This window comes from Watersipora subatra, chromosome 3, assembly GCF_963576615.1.
Source record: "Watersipora subatra chromosome 3, tzWatSuba1.1, whole genome shotgun sequence".
NCBI classification, from domain to species: Eukaryota; Metazoa; Bryozoa; class Gymnolaemata; order Cheilostomatida; family Watersiporidae; genus Watersipora; species Watersipora subatra.
In genome coordinates, this window is record NC_088710.1 from 38,192,950 (window position 1) to 38,210,426 (window position 17,477).

At 36.1% G+C, this 17,477-nt stretch overlaps 1 protein-coding gene across 3 annotated transcripts in view; it reads right to left on the reverse strand.

The window, feature by feature from the left end:
- Nucleotides 1-17,477, reverse strand: part of LOC137392037 (acetoacetyl-CoA synthetase-like) — a 72,387-nt gene that overhangs the window by 28,964 nt on the left and 25,946 nt on the right. For all 3 annotated transcript variants that reach the window (XM_068078647.1, XM_068078645.1, XM_068078646.1), the window contains exons 5-7: nt 16,201-16,314; nt 15,834-15,931; nt 3,951-4,065 (exon numbers count right to left, since the gene is read on the reverse strand). In XM_068078647.1, coding sequence (XP_067934748.1) covers nt 3,951-4,065; nt 15,834-15,931; nt 16,201-16,314 — 327 coding nt within the window. The remainder of the gene's footprint in view (nt 1-3,950; nt 4,066-15,833; nt 15,932-16,200; nt 16,315-17,477) is intronic.

Consider the following 17,477-nt stretch of genomic DNA (forward strand, 5'->3'; position numbering starts at 1 on the left):
GTAACTTCTACAGTGATTATATATCAGTTGTGCTACAGTAACTTCTACAGTGATTATATATCAGTTGTGCTACAGTAACTTCTACAGTGATTATATATCAGTTGAGCTACAGTAACTTCTACAGTGATTATATATCAGTTGAGCTACAGTAACTTCTACAGTGATTATATATCAGTTGAGCTACAGTAACTTCTACAGTGATTATATATCAGTTGTGCTACAGTAACTTCTACAGTGATTATATATCAGTTGAGCTACAGTAACTTCTACAGTGATTATATATCAGTTGTGCTACAGTAACTTCTCCAGTGATTATATATCAGTTGAGCTACAGTAACTTCTACAGTGATTATATATCAGTTGTGCTACAGTAACTTCTACAGTGATTATATATCAGTTGTGCTACAGTAACTTCTACAGTGATTATATATCAGTTGTGCTACAGTAACTTCTACAGTGATTATATACCAGTTGAGCTACAGTAACTTCTACAGTGATTATATATCAGTTGAGCTACAGTAACTTCTACAGTGATTATATATCAGTTGAGCTACAGTAACTTCTACAGTGATTATATATCAGTTGAGCTACAGTAACTTCTACAGTGATTATATATCAGTTGTGCTACAGTAACTTCTACAGTGATTATATATCAGTTGTGCTACAGTAACTTCTACAGTGATTATATACCAGTTGTGCTACAGTAACTTCTACAGTGATTATATATCAGTTGAGCTACAGTAACTTCTACAGTGATTATATATCAGTTGAGCTACAGTAACTTCTACAGTGATTATATATCAGTTGAGCTACAGTAACTTCTACAGTGATTATATATCAGTTGAGCTACAGTAACTTCTACAGTGATTATATATCAGTTGAGCTACAGTAACTTCTACAGTGATTATATATCAGTTGAGCTACAGTAACTTCTACAGTGATTATATATCAGTTGAGCTACAGTAACTTCTACAGTGATTATATATCAGTTGAGCTACAGTAACGGTGCGTTTACACTGGCCAACACCGACTCCGATTAGGTGCCAATACCCTGACTCAGACAGGTACCTCAGACATTTCACATATGGGTGCCGACACCGACTCCCCCTTTACATTGCAACGATCGAACTATTTTTGTCAGTACCAACAGCCAATCACAGCGCTTCGCCGTTCTGACCTTCACCCGACCACGCGAAGACGAGTACACATAAAAATCAAGAACTGTACATACAGTTCTTTCGTCCGAGTAATTATAATAAATAAAATGAATAATGAAGAAGATTGAATGGTGAATGTATATTAGTGGTAGTAGTAGTGTGGTGGATGCCGGGCCAATACTTTACACTTCTTGTAATTATATGTTTGTATATATTTTATATGTCTGTAAATATTTTATTATATGTGTTGTCCTTTTTATTATAGCCTTGTTACTCGTCATGCTATCAATTGTCGTCATTTATGTTGTCATATCAACGCACTAGCGGGCCTAATTATTGGCCATTTAAACATTGTTAGCCGGTGTTCCTACTCGGTCCCGTTAGCCGGAACGGGCAATTTTATTGTATATAAGAGAGCAACGCTCACTTAGTAGTCAGAGCAAATGGCCGTACGCTCCTCGGCTAGTGAATTTCCTTCGCTAATAAAACATTGAATGAAATCACACGCAATTTATTTCTGTATGAAATAATCTAGATCGTGCCAAGTAAGGGCCGGCAAATTCCTTTACAGTAGTACTAGTAGTAGAACTAGTAGTAGTACTAGTAGTAGTCATACAACTGGCTATTCACTTTTAATTAATTTAAATTAAAGAACTAACTTCATTTTTTGGTACTCTCGCGTTTACATCGTTGCTAGCCATGCTGGTTCACTATCAGAAAGAGCACGAGGGAAAGTTTAATGACAGTCTCCTAGCCTCTCATTAAACCTAGCCCTTTCGTTTCATAAACTTAGCACTGTCATTAAAGCCTAGGCTCATTTAATCAGAGGCTCCTAGCTTCTGATTGGCTGATGAGCGTCCGATTTGTTGGTGCAACTGGGCACTGCTGGGTTTCACCGACACCGACTTTCAGATCGGTGCCGACCCCGATCTCTCTGTTCACACCTACCGACCCCGACTCATCAAATTTGTCTGTGCTCGACAAAATCGGTGACAAAATCGGCCAGTGTAAACGCACCATTACTATTACAGCGATTATATAACAGGGACGTCTTGGTCTTGTTATGTAACCATAATTTCTTCAAGTACACATTGCTAAGGGATTTAGGTCTATCATGCGCTGTTGCTAATCATCCCTACTAATATTATCTCATTACCAAACACGAGTGAAGCGATTGTTTGGGAGCTTTATGATAAATCCATATGCACACACAACTCCCGAAAAATTATCCGTCACGGCCGTAGCCAAACCTTTGTACTGAAAACCCATCAAAACATTTAACCATTTTTGTGTAGAGTCGTTTAAGTATAATAATGATATAAAACACATATAAACCTATTTAAATATGTTACCAAGTCTTTGAAAAGTTGAGACAACATCTTAAAACTTACCCATCTGATCGGACGATACATAACTAAACAGATTAATTTGGCCTATAATCGCCATTAAAACCTGACAAGCCCTTTTTAATCAAAATTAAAACCGACAAACAAAACGCCAATAAAGCCATGGGAGAGAGAGTAGAACTATTAAGTCGTGCGCATTTCACGAGAAAAACGTGCACATTTCACCAGTCTATGACATTGTCCAATTGCCGAAGGTTTTTGTAATAAACGTACAAGTACTGAAAAGTAATCGTTTCTTTTTTGCCGATTCTACTGGACTCTGACATTTTGGACACTTATAATAATGAGTACTTTGGTATTCCAACTGATGTCCAAAGCAGTGAAAGTAAAAGAAATGACGATGATATTTTTCTTACGGTTCTTATAAGATTATTACAGTATTTCATTGTAAGAATAATTATTCGATTTTAAAAGATTATTATAAGATTTAGTTATAAGAATAATCATTCGAATTTACAAGATCGAAGTACGTAGTGACCGATGGTGTGCAATATGTTACTGTTATTATTTTTCTAAAGATTTTGTTGATGATACTGCGGCTGTGCCAAATATCGCGGCACTGCCAAGCCGTTTTCAATATCTGCAAGATTAAGTAATAGGCCTACATTTTCTTATAGATTTACATATATGTCTATGACAACCAGCTAAAATCGGTTTAGATTTTTAAATTCAGCATAATTTTTTAGATAGAAATACAAGAATCTAGATACATATCACAACTTCTTGATATTGGTTGCTATGACCATGATATACAGACCCCCCAGCCTGTGTATATTACACAGCAGCTTGCCATTGTCCATTTTACTTCTAATATTGCATTTCTCCTATTGCAGGGGAGAGAAATAAACATATAATATTCTCCTTTCATTATTACTGTTGTACATAATAACACCCATTACATTACAGCTACCATTGCAGCTACCATTGCAGTTCTCCTATTGCACTGCAGTGCCATTTGACTGCTAATATTGCATTTCTCAACCAGCAGTACCGTTTATTTTTCCATTATCACTTTGGTCATGGACTGTATGACAGGGGAATTTCTAGCAATATAATACTAATCATTAATACTAATACTATATAATAGTTAATGCCATATTTTATAAGTCACCAAGCTTCACCTATAATGATATTTCGTAAGAAAATTTAAATCTCATAAAAGAAAGTACAAAAGTTTGTAGTTTTCGCTGCATTAGAAATCATACATTGTTCAATATACACTGATATCTGTTCAAGCTTGCTGAGGGCAGAAGGGAGACAAGTATAAAATAGCTGCTTCTGCAATGCTTGGGCCATCTTCAAACCAAGGAGAAAGCCGGATATAATACATCATAAGATATGGCTGGCTCCTACTAGTATATAAATAGCTGGCAGTTAGGCTAAGTACCTTGCACAACTTGCTGTAACTTATCGAGGTGGTTGAAGAGTTTCCCATTGTATCGAATGGCATTCACAGAGAAGAGAACTTTAGGCGAAATTTGTCTGAATCTGTCAAGAACACCCTGCAAGATGATTGTACATTAATCATGTACAGTCTACTATACATACGGCGTTAATAATCTATATACATTCCAATTCCTTGTACTATTAATAATCAATATATATTCCAATCCCTTGTATTGTTAATAAACTATATATATTCCAATTCCTTGTACTGTTAATAAACTATATATATATTCTAATTCCTTATACTTAATAATCTATATATATTCCAATTCCTTGTACTGTTAATAAACTATATATATATTCTAATTCCTCATACTTAATAATCTATATATATTCCAATTCTTTGTACTGTTAATAATCTATATATATTCCAGTTCCTTGTACTGTTAATAAACTATATACATGTATATTCCAATTCCTTATAATGTTAATAAACTATATATATATTCCAATTCCTTATAATGTTAATAAACTATATATATTCCAATCCCTTGTACTGTTAATAAACTATATATATTCCAATCCCTTGTACTGTTAATAAACTATATATATTCCAATTCCTTATAATGTTAATAATCTATATATATATTCTAATTCCTTATACTTAATAATCTATATATATTCCAATTCTTTGTACTGTTAATAATCTATATATATTCCAATTCTTTGTACTGTTAATTAACTATATATATTCCAATTCCTTATAATGTTAATAAACTATATATATATTCCAATTCCTTATAATGTTAATAAACTATACATATTCCAATCCCTTGTACTGTTAATAAACTATATATATTCCAATTCCTTATAATGTTAATAATCTACATATATATATTCTAATTCCTTATACTTAATAATCTATATATATTCCAATTCTTTGTACTGTTAATAATCTATATATATTCCAGTTCCTTGTACTGCTAATAAACTATATATATTCCAATTCCTTATAATGTTAATAAACTAAATATATATTCCAATTCCTTATAATGTTAATAAACTATATATATTCCAATCCCTTGTACTGTTAATAAACTATATATATTCCAATTCCTTATACTGTTAATAATCTATATATATTCCAATTCCTTGTACTGTTAATAAACTATATATATTCCAATTCCTTATAATGTTAATAGACTATATATATTTTCCAATTCCTTATAATGTTACTAAACTATACATATTCCAATTCCTTGTACTGTTAATAATCTATATATATTCCAATTCCTTGTACTGTTAATAAACTATATATATTCCAATTCCTTATAATGTTAATAATCTATATATATATTCCAATTCCGTATACTGTTAATAATCTATATATATTCCAATTCTTTGTACTGTTAATAATCTATATATATTCCAGTTCCTTGTACTGTTAATAAACTATATATATTCCAATTCCTTGTACTGTTAATAAACTATATATATATTCCAATTCCTTATACTGTTAATAATCTATATATATTCCAATTTTTTGTACTGTTAATAATCTATATATATTCCAATTCCTTGTACTGTTAATAAACTAAATATATTCCAATTCCTTATGATGTTAATAAACTATATATATATTCCAATTCCTTATAATGTTAATAAACTATACATATTCCAATTCCTTGTACTGTTAATAATCTATATATATATATTCCAATTCCTTGTACTGTTAATAAACTATATATATTCCAATTCCTTATACTGTTAATAATCTATATATATTCCAATTCCTTGTACTGTTAATAAACCAGAGCTGTATTGTTCATTTTTAGGATACCTCTGCCAATATTTTGAGTAGACCCCTTAGGCGACTTGTGAGGGCTGTAGGCCCGAGCTGCCGGCGGGGTGGGTTCGAGAGGGGTGCAAAACCCTTCCGAATATCAAAAAAATTTTACAGAGCACACACAAGAAACCCTATCTGAGAACAGTTTTAATTGTATTACTGCAACTTATACAAGCAAGCATAATACTAAAAAAATCTCTCAAAAATCATGAAGATCGCTGTGTATCACCATCCGTGCGAATTATTGAATACATGTCATGTGTTATATAAACTTGTGCCAGGGGTAAGAAAGAAAAATATTATGATTATTGATTAAGATTTGATAATAAACTCTAACCATCAAATTTATAAATAAAAAACTAAAGATTATTTAAAATTGAATATTAGAAGGTTTGTTATTTTGCTGAAAAGAATTAACGGTAGAACAATAAAACTAACTTATACCATCTAGATCTATAATAAGAGCACCAGTCACTGAGTGACTCAAAGTTCAATGTGATATCAGAGTACTTTCCTAAAGATTATTTAAATTTGAAGATGGTAGATTTTGAATTTAACAAAGTTAGAGATTCTTCTCACGTTTTGGGTGATCAGGTTCGGAGCTGATGGTACTACCCTTACCCGTTGATAAACAGGTTCAACGAGTGGCCTTAAAATAAAAACTATACAAAAAATATTTCTATGCAAATATAGATAACATAGCTCATTAAACAAACAAATTATAGACATATAATACGTGATTAAAGCTTGCCAAGCAGATATTAAAAATAGAAAAACACAAAATTACGAAAAGTTTAAATCGGCTGTTACGTGCATGCAGCCTGAGTTGATTTCCTTGCAATGAAGTAGATGTTTTCACATGAAGATAGTGTCAAAAATTATCAAGCATACTCGATGTATGAGCAATAAGAAGAAGGCTTGTAGTGGCCATAGGCTTGTAAGTTGTACTAGATTTATTTTCGTAGAACTGCAATAAAAAAAAAGTAGACATAAAGATGGAACAAATATTAAAACTCAAATACAAATACACAGAACAAATAACAAATACACAAAACTTAGTATTCAGGAGTTAACAAACACAAATATTAAACAAATCTATAATAAACAAATTGCTAACCTTATTGGACTGGTAGCCTACTCCACTAATACAACTGTCTATCAGACACCGAGGATTTGAACTGACCACTTGGTCCAGTCCTGGATGCAACGCAAGGCAAGCTGACGGCTAATCCTCAAAGCCCATAAGCGTCAGTCCAGCCCTAAGCTGTTGGCTATCCAAGCCGCAACACTCCTCCCCCCAAACCGCCAGTCGAAAGCTACCACCAGAACAAGACAACAGACAAAACATGAAAACCCAGACAAGACCTAAAACCTATCCAAAAAAAGACAACCCAAGTTAACTGTTGCATTAATTTTCTAACAATAACACCATCTTATGGATTGGTCTCTCCAAGACTGTACCTCCTTGAGAACTGGATTTGGAAACTCGCACATTAGCCTTCCATACTCGACCATCCTTACTCGGTAGGAGTTGGACTATTTTGGCCATACTCCAGTCAGATCGACAGACTGACTCATCTTTGAGCAAGACAATATCTCCTACCTTCAGGTTTCGTTTTGTCTCTTGCCATTTAGACCGGCTCTGCAGAGCCTGCAAATACTCAGATTTCCAGCGAAACTAAAATAGGTCGGCCAAGTGTTGTACACGTCTCCAACGTTTTCGAGCATACATGTCAGCACTAGTGAACACCCCTGGTGGGGGTTGCACCATTTTCGGCTTAATCATAAGTGGATGGTTTGGTGTGAGAGGTTCAACATCCTCTTCAATGCTAGAAATAGGACAACTGTTCACAATGGACATGGCCTCATAAAATAGGGTCCTAATTGATGCACTATCTAGCTTGTCGTGACTCTGCAGAAGAGTTCCACTGATTACATTTCTGAACACCCTGATCAGTTTTTCCTAGACTCCACTCATATGACTTGCACTAGGAGAATTGAAGACAAAGTCACAGCATCTGTCAAGAAGGACGCTCTTAATATGATCTTGGCTCATTTTTTTGAAAGCTTTGGCTAGCTCATTTGCCGCTCCAACAAAGTTTGAGCCTCTATCACATCGTATATGAGATACATTGCCACGTAAAGCAATAAAGCATCTTAAAGAGTTAATAAAGGCATCTGTCGACATATCATCCACTAATTCCACGTGCACTGCACGACTCTGAAGACAAACAAATATGACACCATACTTCTTCAGAGACTTCCTGCCTTCCTTTACAAGAAAGGGACCAAAGCAGTCCAGTCCTACCTGCATGAAGGGTGAAGATGGGTCTGTTCTGTCAGAGGGCAGGCAAATATGCCATCTTTTGCACTTCAGTGTTTCGTCTAAGACGACGACATGCGACACAATTGTGAATGACCGCCGAGACTACCGATCTGCTGGAGATTGTCCAGTATCCAGCAGACCGGATGGCTGCCATTGTTGTAGTCCTAGTGTGCAGTAATTAGTTTGGTAATATGTCCTTCTCTTGGTAAAACAATAGGATGTTTCTCTCCATAGAGCGTAGAAGAGAATTTCATTCTACCACCAACACAAATGACTCCATTCTCATCAATGAAAGGATCTAATCTCCACATTGAGCCTGATCATTCGACCATCTAATCCATTGCTAGTTTGTCATAGTCCTTTTGCATGGTAACTCGTTGCACTGAACTTATCAGCCATATTTTGGTACGTTCCAGTAACTCAACATTGAGATGAACACGATATTTAAATCTACTTTTAATGGTACCATAAACTAAGGCAGCACAGCGAACCACTAAGTCCATCATGAGAATTTCTCAACAGTGTTGAGCATGGCAGGTTGAGTGTCAGAGTTGATCACATGAAGGTATACTGGATTTTTTAACTTTACTTCCAGATCATCATCATGAACCAAGAACTCTGCAGGATTCTTGCTGAAAAATTTTCTCGCAATAGGAATTCCGGCCCCGACAACCAGAAAGACCTTAGAAATGAAGAGGCTTCAAGACCTCGAGAAGCAAAATCAGCAGGGTTGAATTGGCTTTCAACCCAGTTCCATTGAGTGGTAGGGGTAAGTTGTCAGATTTGGGCGATTCTGTTTGCAACAAAAACATGGAAGCGCTTTGACTCATTCGTTAGGTAACCTAATACAATCTTAGAGTCAGTCCACAAAAAACCCTCACAGCGCAAAACATCAAGCTCTGCCTGAAGATATGCATGTTGCTTGGCAGCAAGCAGTGCTGCTTGTAGCTCAAGGCGTGGTATGGTGGTTACCTTGAGAGGTGCTACTCTAGATTTGCCCATGAGAAAGGAACAGCAGACAATTTTAAACCTGTCCTTCTGCCTCAAATAGGAACAAGCGCCATGCCCAATAGAACTAACATCTGCAAATGTGTGTATTTGAGACAAAATGACACTCCCGCTGAGACTGGCTGGTTTGAGACACCTGGGAATTGAGATTCCGGATACAGAGTTGAACTGACCTCTCCATTTCTTCCAGTTATCTTCAAGAGTTTTAGGTAACTCTTGATCCCATCCCAGCTTTTCTTTGCAAGCTAGCTGGAGAATGTACTTTCCTTTTAACAATAATGGAGAGAGAACACCAATGGGGTCAAAGATAGTCGCAATGCTGGATAGGACATTCCGTCTAGTGCAAGAACAGTCATCAATTTTGAAGTCAAATTGAAATGTTTCTGTGTCTGGACACCATTGAATACCAAAGGTTCTCTTTATTGCAGGAAGCAGTGAGTATGATGAATTGGGTTCACTGGCCCAATCTTCCTTGGGAAAGGCATGCATCACCTGTCTCTCATTTGAAAGAAGTTTATGAACTCGAACGTTTCCCTTCGAGCAAATAGACTGAGTTGCCTTGACTAGGTTGATGGCTTCAGAAATAGTGGGTACACTTATCAAGCCATCGTCTACATAGAAGTTTCTATGAATGAAAGATCCAGCAGAAGAGTCTTTTCCTGCATAGTCAGAAGATAATTGCTTAAGAGAAAATTTGGCTACTGCAGGGGAGGAACGTGCTCCAAATAAGTGCACACACATTCTGTAGACTACTATCTTGGTAGGATCAGTGGGACTAAACCGCAGGAATATCAAATAGTCCCGATACTTATGCAACACCCTGAAACGATGATACATTTTCTCTATATCACAAGCTACAGCCACGTGTTCTAACCTAAATCTTGTTAGTACTCCGAGTAGATCATTGTTCAAGTCAGGGCCCTGCAAAAGGTACTCATTCAAGCTGATACCTTGATACTCCGCACTACAGTCAAATACTACGCGTAGTTTGTTTTTCTTTTTGTGATATACACCATGATGTGGTATATACCAGCATGGACCAGCTGCAGAACTCGGAGCGATTTCAGCTTCCCCATGAGAAATTATGCCGTTCATGAACTCTTTGTATTCTCTTTCGAAGGACGCTGATTTGGCAAATTTTGGACTGAAGACAGTTGAGTCTGCGCAGAACGACCTTGTAGTTATGGGAACTAAATTAACCCCTTGTTTTAAGGGAAGGGGTAAGTAGTAGTAGCCATCGTTAAGCTGCACCACTTCTTCATTTATTATCGACAGAAAAGCCATATCTTCCTGTGAAACAAAATCATCTTTGACAGGCACCCTGAAATCACCCTCTAATTTCTTCAGAAGAAGTTAATTCCTCCGAGCTTATTCGGTGTGAGAGGGTCGAGTGAATGGACTTTGGTTGTTTCCGAGTGCTGGGTGTAAAGGAACCTACTAAGCACCAACCTAGGGCTGTCTTTAATGCATATGGTAAATTTCCTTTGGCTGGTATGAATTCAACTGGAGATAGAGCTCTGCTACAATTATAGCCTATCAGTAAACCAACACCGCAATCTAGAAGTGGTGGTATTTGATCTGCAATGCGATGTAGGTGTGGTATCCCTTGAGCTAATTCATTAGTTGGTATGTGATCAATGTTATGTGGAATTGAATCCCTAGTGTAACATGTAGAGATATCAATGCTTTCTTTAGAGGTATATCCTCTGATAATTATATCAGTAAGTTTGTTACATTTTACATTTGAGCCTTGGCTTGTCATAGTTGATATTTTCAAAGTCGTAGGAGTAATACTGTTTGATTTGAGCTGCCTAGCGACTTCATTCGTTACAAATGTAACATCAGATTTAGTGTCTAACAATGCATATGTCAGATGTTTTTTGCTGGGGTTTGAAAGTGTGGAAACCCACATTGGAATTATCATGGTACAGAGTCCTGTGTTTTGCATGCTGCTTGCGGCTGAAATGCAGTGTGCATTATTAACATGCTGATTGTTGTTCACAATTTCCTGAGTTTTTGTCGTGCTTCTATGTAGTATGGTCGCATGCCTTCCACCACATTGGTCGCATAACCTATTTACTCTGCACTGGTTAGCAAAGTGATTCTGTGCCAAACTCACAAAGCATAATCTTTTGCTAGTCACTAAAGAATACTTGTCATCTATCGGCAGTCGCTCAAACTTGGGACACTGTGCCAATTTGTGAGATTTTGAGTTGCACATTGCACATGGTTCGGCATCTGGCAGACTGTTGTCCCGGTGGGTCACGGCAGCAGATGCCAGAGCACGGTGACACCTTTGATCAGTATTGTGGCCTCTTGGTTGTGGTGCTGGCCTGAGAGACTGTAGTGAGGTAACAGGATTGCAGGCTATATCTGCTTCTAACCTAATGAAATTTTCAAACTCCGAAAATGGAGGAAAACAATTGTGTGCAATCTGGTATTTTGAAGCGTTACGATTCCACAAATTAACAAGCCAATCTGGCAGTAGACACAACATCTTTCGGTTTTCTCGGTTGTCATCTAGAGGTTTTAGCTCAAGTATCTCAAACATAGCAGCTTTACACTGTCCAAGGAAGTCAGAAAATCTGCAAAGTGCTGTAGCGTCTCGTGCAGAAATCTTTGGCCAGTTTTCCAGCCTTGTACGGAAAGCCTCCGATATAACAAAGCTATTCCCATAGCGCCTATCTAGCACTGCCTGGGCATCTGAGCATGCACTTCTTGAATCTAAGGTAAAATAACCGCTGATAGCCTCAGCAGCTTCACCTGAGACATACTTTTGAAATTAGAATAGGTTTTCACTGTCTGACAAACCTCTATCCACAATCATAGCATTAAAAGCCTTTTTCCGGTCCTTGTATTTAATGGTTTCTCCTATGAAAACAGGTGGTTCGGGGGTGGGCAATTTTGACATTGCTAGCGACTGAGTAAAGGCTTTAATCATATCACTAAGCTATATATTAGTGGCTTCTGTACCACTATTATTGATGCAATTGGAAGAATAACAACTTATTGCTTGACTGTTCTGATCATTATCTGGTACATTTCTGTTGTTTGAAAGGTCATGACCTAATTGACTGCTAAATCTAGTTAATGACTTTCTAGGAGCCGGTTTTTGTGCTACATTAGGTGAACTAGACTTATGAGAGTTGTCAGAACTAGTTATAGGCAAGTACACACTTTGTCTAGGGACAGGCGTTGGTTTGTTTATTTTGCCATGGTCAGCAAGAGTAAGTTCCATTGGAATGTTTGTCATGCTGTTTTCACTTTCCCTTATGAGATCGCTATCAGTAGTAGACTGTGTTAAGAATTTGACTGATGGTTGTTCGATTTTTCTAACAAATATACCACTAGGTGTCTTATTTGGCTGCGCACCACGCTGCGGTGTTGATGTCATATTTTTTGTGGGTTTAATATTGCTGTGTAGTCTAGTCATTTCAAGTTCAATTTTTGATATTTCAATTTTAGCAGTTTTAATTTGGTTATCAATTTCACATTTGGTATTATAAAGAGCTATCCTTTGTATTCCTTTGACAAAGTTCTTTTTTTCTTGAAAGTTTCAAGATAATTTTAAATTCTAATTCTGTTTCGCGCAGCGTCGATATAAAATAATAATAAAGAAAATATTTCAAATATCATTTGCAAATTGTAATCAGTCAAGTGTCTAGCGTCAGAATAGTTCGTAAAACTGCAATAAGGCTAGTAAAACCAACCAAGAGTTATTCTACATGATTCCGTAAATAATTGGCTTCCCATAACTATCAAAATATTCATCTTGAGTGGAAGTAAATGTTTTGAAAGTTCAGAATTTATGGTAGTAGTCTGCAGCACTTTTCGATTATCACAAGTGACCAACAGGCTCGTCATGATTATCAGACAATGATATGTAATCCTTCGAGCTAAGGCTAAAAAATTAAATGAATTTTTATGGTAAGTTATAAGATATCACTGCTAAGAGTGACAGCTTACGATGACGATAAAACAGACGCGTAAGAACAATAGACACGGTTTTATTGAATGCGTGAAGTATATTTGTGAAAATATTTCAACGAATAAGGTTGAATGAAAGTGTAAACAGAAGCCATCTCTCACAACCACGTCACATTTGAGCCGTTTTGGAAAGAGAATCCAAACTACAGCGGTCTCGTGTGGCTGCGATTAACTGTTCGTTTTTGAGCTTTGAAAAGCTTGTAATCACCTTTCCACATATTTTGCACCTACAATACAACAGAGTAAGACATGGCGAATCTTTTCATATCAAATAACTGTAATGTGAATTTTGCTGCAAGTCAACCTTAAATAATTATCATTAAATATGTGAATCCAGAACAGACAAAACCGAAACGTCTGTTTTCCATTCGTTCCTCAGCGGTAAAAAAATGGTGTTGAAATGGATTCGCTAGGTTTGTAACCACCAGTAATATCCTGAAAACGGGCTCTGCACGATACGTTCGCACCTTTCGTCCGAGCATTGTCGACACTAAACAACAAGAAAGTCACCGTTTGGCTGTTCTGGGTGTTGAAATTTTGCCTCTGCACAGGAGAGGCTGCCTCATAGAACAATACGGTCCTGTAATAAGCTATATATATTCCAATTCCTTGTACTGTTAATAAACTATATATTTATATTCCAATTCCTTGTACTGTTAATAAACTATATATATTCCAATCCCTTGTACTGTTAATAAACTATATATATTCCAATCCCTTGTACTGTTAATAAACTATATATATTCCAATCCCTTGTACTGTTAATAAACTATATATATTCCAATCCCTTGTACTGTTAATAAACTATATATATTCCAATCCCTTGTACTGTTAATAAACTATATATATTTCAATCCCTTGTACTGTTAATAAACTATATATATTCCAATCCCTTGTACTGTTAATAAACTATGTATATTCCAATTCATTGTACTGTTAATAAACTATATATATTCCAATTCTTTGTACTGTTAATAATCTATATATATTCCAATTCCTTGTACTGTTAATAAACTATATATATTCCAATCCCTTATAATGTTAATAATCTAAGGAGATTTATTTTATCCTTTCTTGGCAAGGAAACATATCTACGAGTATTAGGCCTACCAATGGCCGCATTTTTGATTAACAGAACTTCCTCGATCGGAACTCCCTAATATTATTTTTTCTAGAGGTTTGAACAAGCCCTTGTAATATGGTGGCCCTGAAGATAGCTGTTGGGGTCAGGAAATCAGATTTTAGGATTTAGTGGGCTAATCCTACAGCGCGTGACTTTTGGCAACCTTCTTAAAATTTGATTTACAATTAGCAATACGAATCGTTTTCCTTATAGTCTAAGCATTCCATAGATAAATAAATATCCAGTGTATTTGGATGAGAGACAACAAATATGTTGAGAGAATAAATTTGGTCTGAATTGCATCCCAAATGATTTGGCCCGCACTGTATGTAAACGATTAGATTTATGAAATAATCGTCAATGGGCAGAGCAGTCAACTTCTACTTTATTTTAGAGATTTGTCAAGCCAATTACTTATTGCATTTTGAAAACGCAGAATTTAAAAAGTTTTTATATGCAGGTTGCACATAGTTCGCAACAAAATATTTTAAAATGATTTTGATAAAATCAATTAGTAGATTTGAAAGCCTGCTTAAGACCATTTGTCCAACAGACTAAGCAGAATGAGTCTGACACGCAATCCTAACTGGCTAAGCATTCAACCTCTGAGACTGAGAAGCCACATGGGAAGCTACATGGGAACTTTTTACATAATTAATAAAATATTTCACATTTTTAGCCTATGAAGTTACGAGAGCCAATCACATTTGAAAGGGGCACTAAAGAAGGTCTCCGTAACATCTGTAGCATCCACGCGCTATGGACTGAGTAGTCTCACTATAAAACACCCAGAAGGTGTACACATGAGAAATATCGTGCATATAATAAAATACAGTTGGGTACCCCAAGAGCACCCTTCACCATGAACATGTTCTGCGTAACCACACTCCCTGATAGGAAGTTGTACAATGATATTGATCTATTTATTAATCCAAACTACAATCAAACTAGGTCCTGTCTCCATCACTGGTAAACAGAACGTGACAGAAAACCTATTAAAAATTTTTTAACATTTGTTGGCTTGGAACTGCAATAACTGCCATCATTGATTACCAACGACTTGATGAGCAAGAGAACACAAATCATACAATCTCGCACAAATTCTGAAGGTTATATAAACATCAAAAGCAATAACTAAAGACAATAGCTAGTAGGTGATTCTAAAGACGGAACTTTATTTAAGTTCAAATAGCAGGGCTGGCAAGTGGCAGGGCTGGCAAGTGACACATGAAGTTAAGATAGCAGGAACAAGTGGCAGGCCTGGCAAGTGACACATGAAGTTAAGATAGCAGGAACAAGTGGCAGACCTGGCAAGTGAAACATAAAGTTAAGATAGCAGGAACAAGTGGCAGGCCTGGCAAGTGAAACATGAAGTTAAGATAGCAGGAACAAGTGGCAGGCCTGGCAAGTGAAACATGAAGTTAAGATAGCAGGAACAAGTGGCAGGCCTGGCAAGTGACACATGAAGTTAAGATGTGAAAAATATGGAGATGCAAAAAAATTTATAATGCTGTAGAGAACCACAAACAAAGTGTGAAGATTAAGTGCTAAATTAAGTGAGGCCATTTTGACAAACAACATTCTAAAAACCTACCGAAGCACCGAAATCAGGTGATGCGCAGCTCCAGATTGCTCCAATACTAGACGCTGACAACATAGCTGCCACAGCTTCAACACAGTTTGGAATGTAACCTTCAAGTAAGGCAGATGATGTAGCAGCAAGAGCCAGGACAGAATAACATATAAAAAGTAGTGAGCCTGACCCCAAGGTCAGACAGCCAAACCAAATATTATAACTGTCATATAATATTTGGTTTGGCTGGACATCATTATGTAAGCAAGGGCATTGGAAAGATTAATGGCTTTATATACAAGTATATGCACTGAGTGACTTTGAGTTCAAGGATGGTAGCAGAATGTGAAAAAAAAACAAACATAGGGAGCGAACCGATGAAACTCACCTACAACCCTGTCCCCTGTTATTACCCCAGCCTTTCTCAACGCTGACGCATACTTCCGCACGAGTCTCCTCAGCTCAGCATATGTGACCCTCTCAACCGCTCCTACGCCCTCTCCTATAACACCGATATAATAAACTGTACATGTACAACCACTGCTTCAATGCCCTCTCCTATCACACCAATATAATATACTTTTCATGCAATGATTTGCTTCCAAACTAGCGAAGTAAAGGAAGCTGTTTCAACTATATTATTGTATGACCAAAGTGGAGCTTACAGCAAGTGCTCTAAGTGTCCACTTCTAGAGTTGACCTTAGAACACTTAGTATGTAAGAGAGCAAAGCTTGCAAAGTTGTTTTTGTGAGACTGTAAATTCTTATCAACCTTCTCTAAACATCCCCTACAAGCTCCATCCACAATTTATGTTGTCATTCAAAACCATTTTATTATTGCTACTTCGTCTAGCATTTGGTGACAAGTTACCAGTTGGACAACCAATAAAACCTTTCCATATAGAAGACAATCAGCTATAAAAGCTAATCAATTATAAACTAGAAATTCCCCTGTCATACAGCCCATGACCAAAGTGATAATGGAAAAAGAAAGGGTACTGCTCATTGAGAAATGCAATATTAGCAGTCAAATGACACTGCAGTGCAATAGGAGAACTGCAATGGTAGTGGTAATGTACTGGGTGTTATAATGTACAACAAACAGCAAGAATGAAAGGAAAAGATGATGCTTAATTTAAAAATCTAAACAGATTTTAGGTGGTCATCATAGAAATAGATGTATATCTATAAGAAAATGTAGGCCTATTACTTAATTTTGCAGATATCAAAAACGGCTTGGCAGTGCAGCGATATTGGGCACAGCCGAAGTATCATCAATAAGATCTTTAGAAAAATAACAACAGTGCCAACAGTAACATATTGCACACCATTGGTCACTATATACTTCAATATTGTAAATTCGAATGAATATTCTTATAATTAAATTTTACAATAATCTTATAAAATTGAATAATTATTCTTATAATTAAATTTATATTTTTGCAAGATATTAAAAACGGTTTGGCAATACCGCGATATTGGGCACTGCCATAGGCAAGCATCAATTAGGTTACATATTAGGTTACATATTAGGTTACATATTAGGTTATATATTAGGCTATATAATAGGCTATACATTAGGTTATATATTAGGTTATACAATGTATATTAGGCTATATATTAGGCTATATATTAGGTTATATATTAGGTTATATATTAGTTATA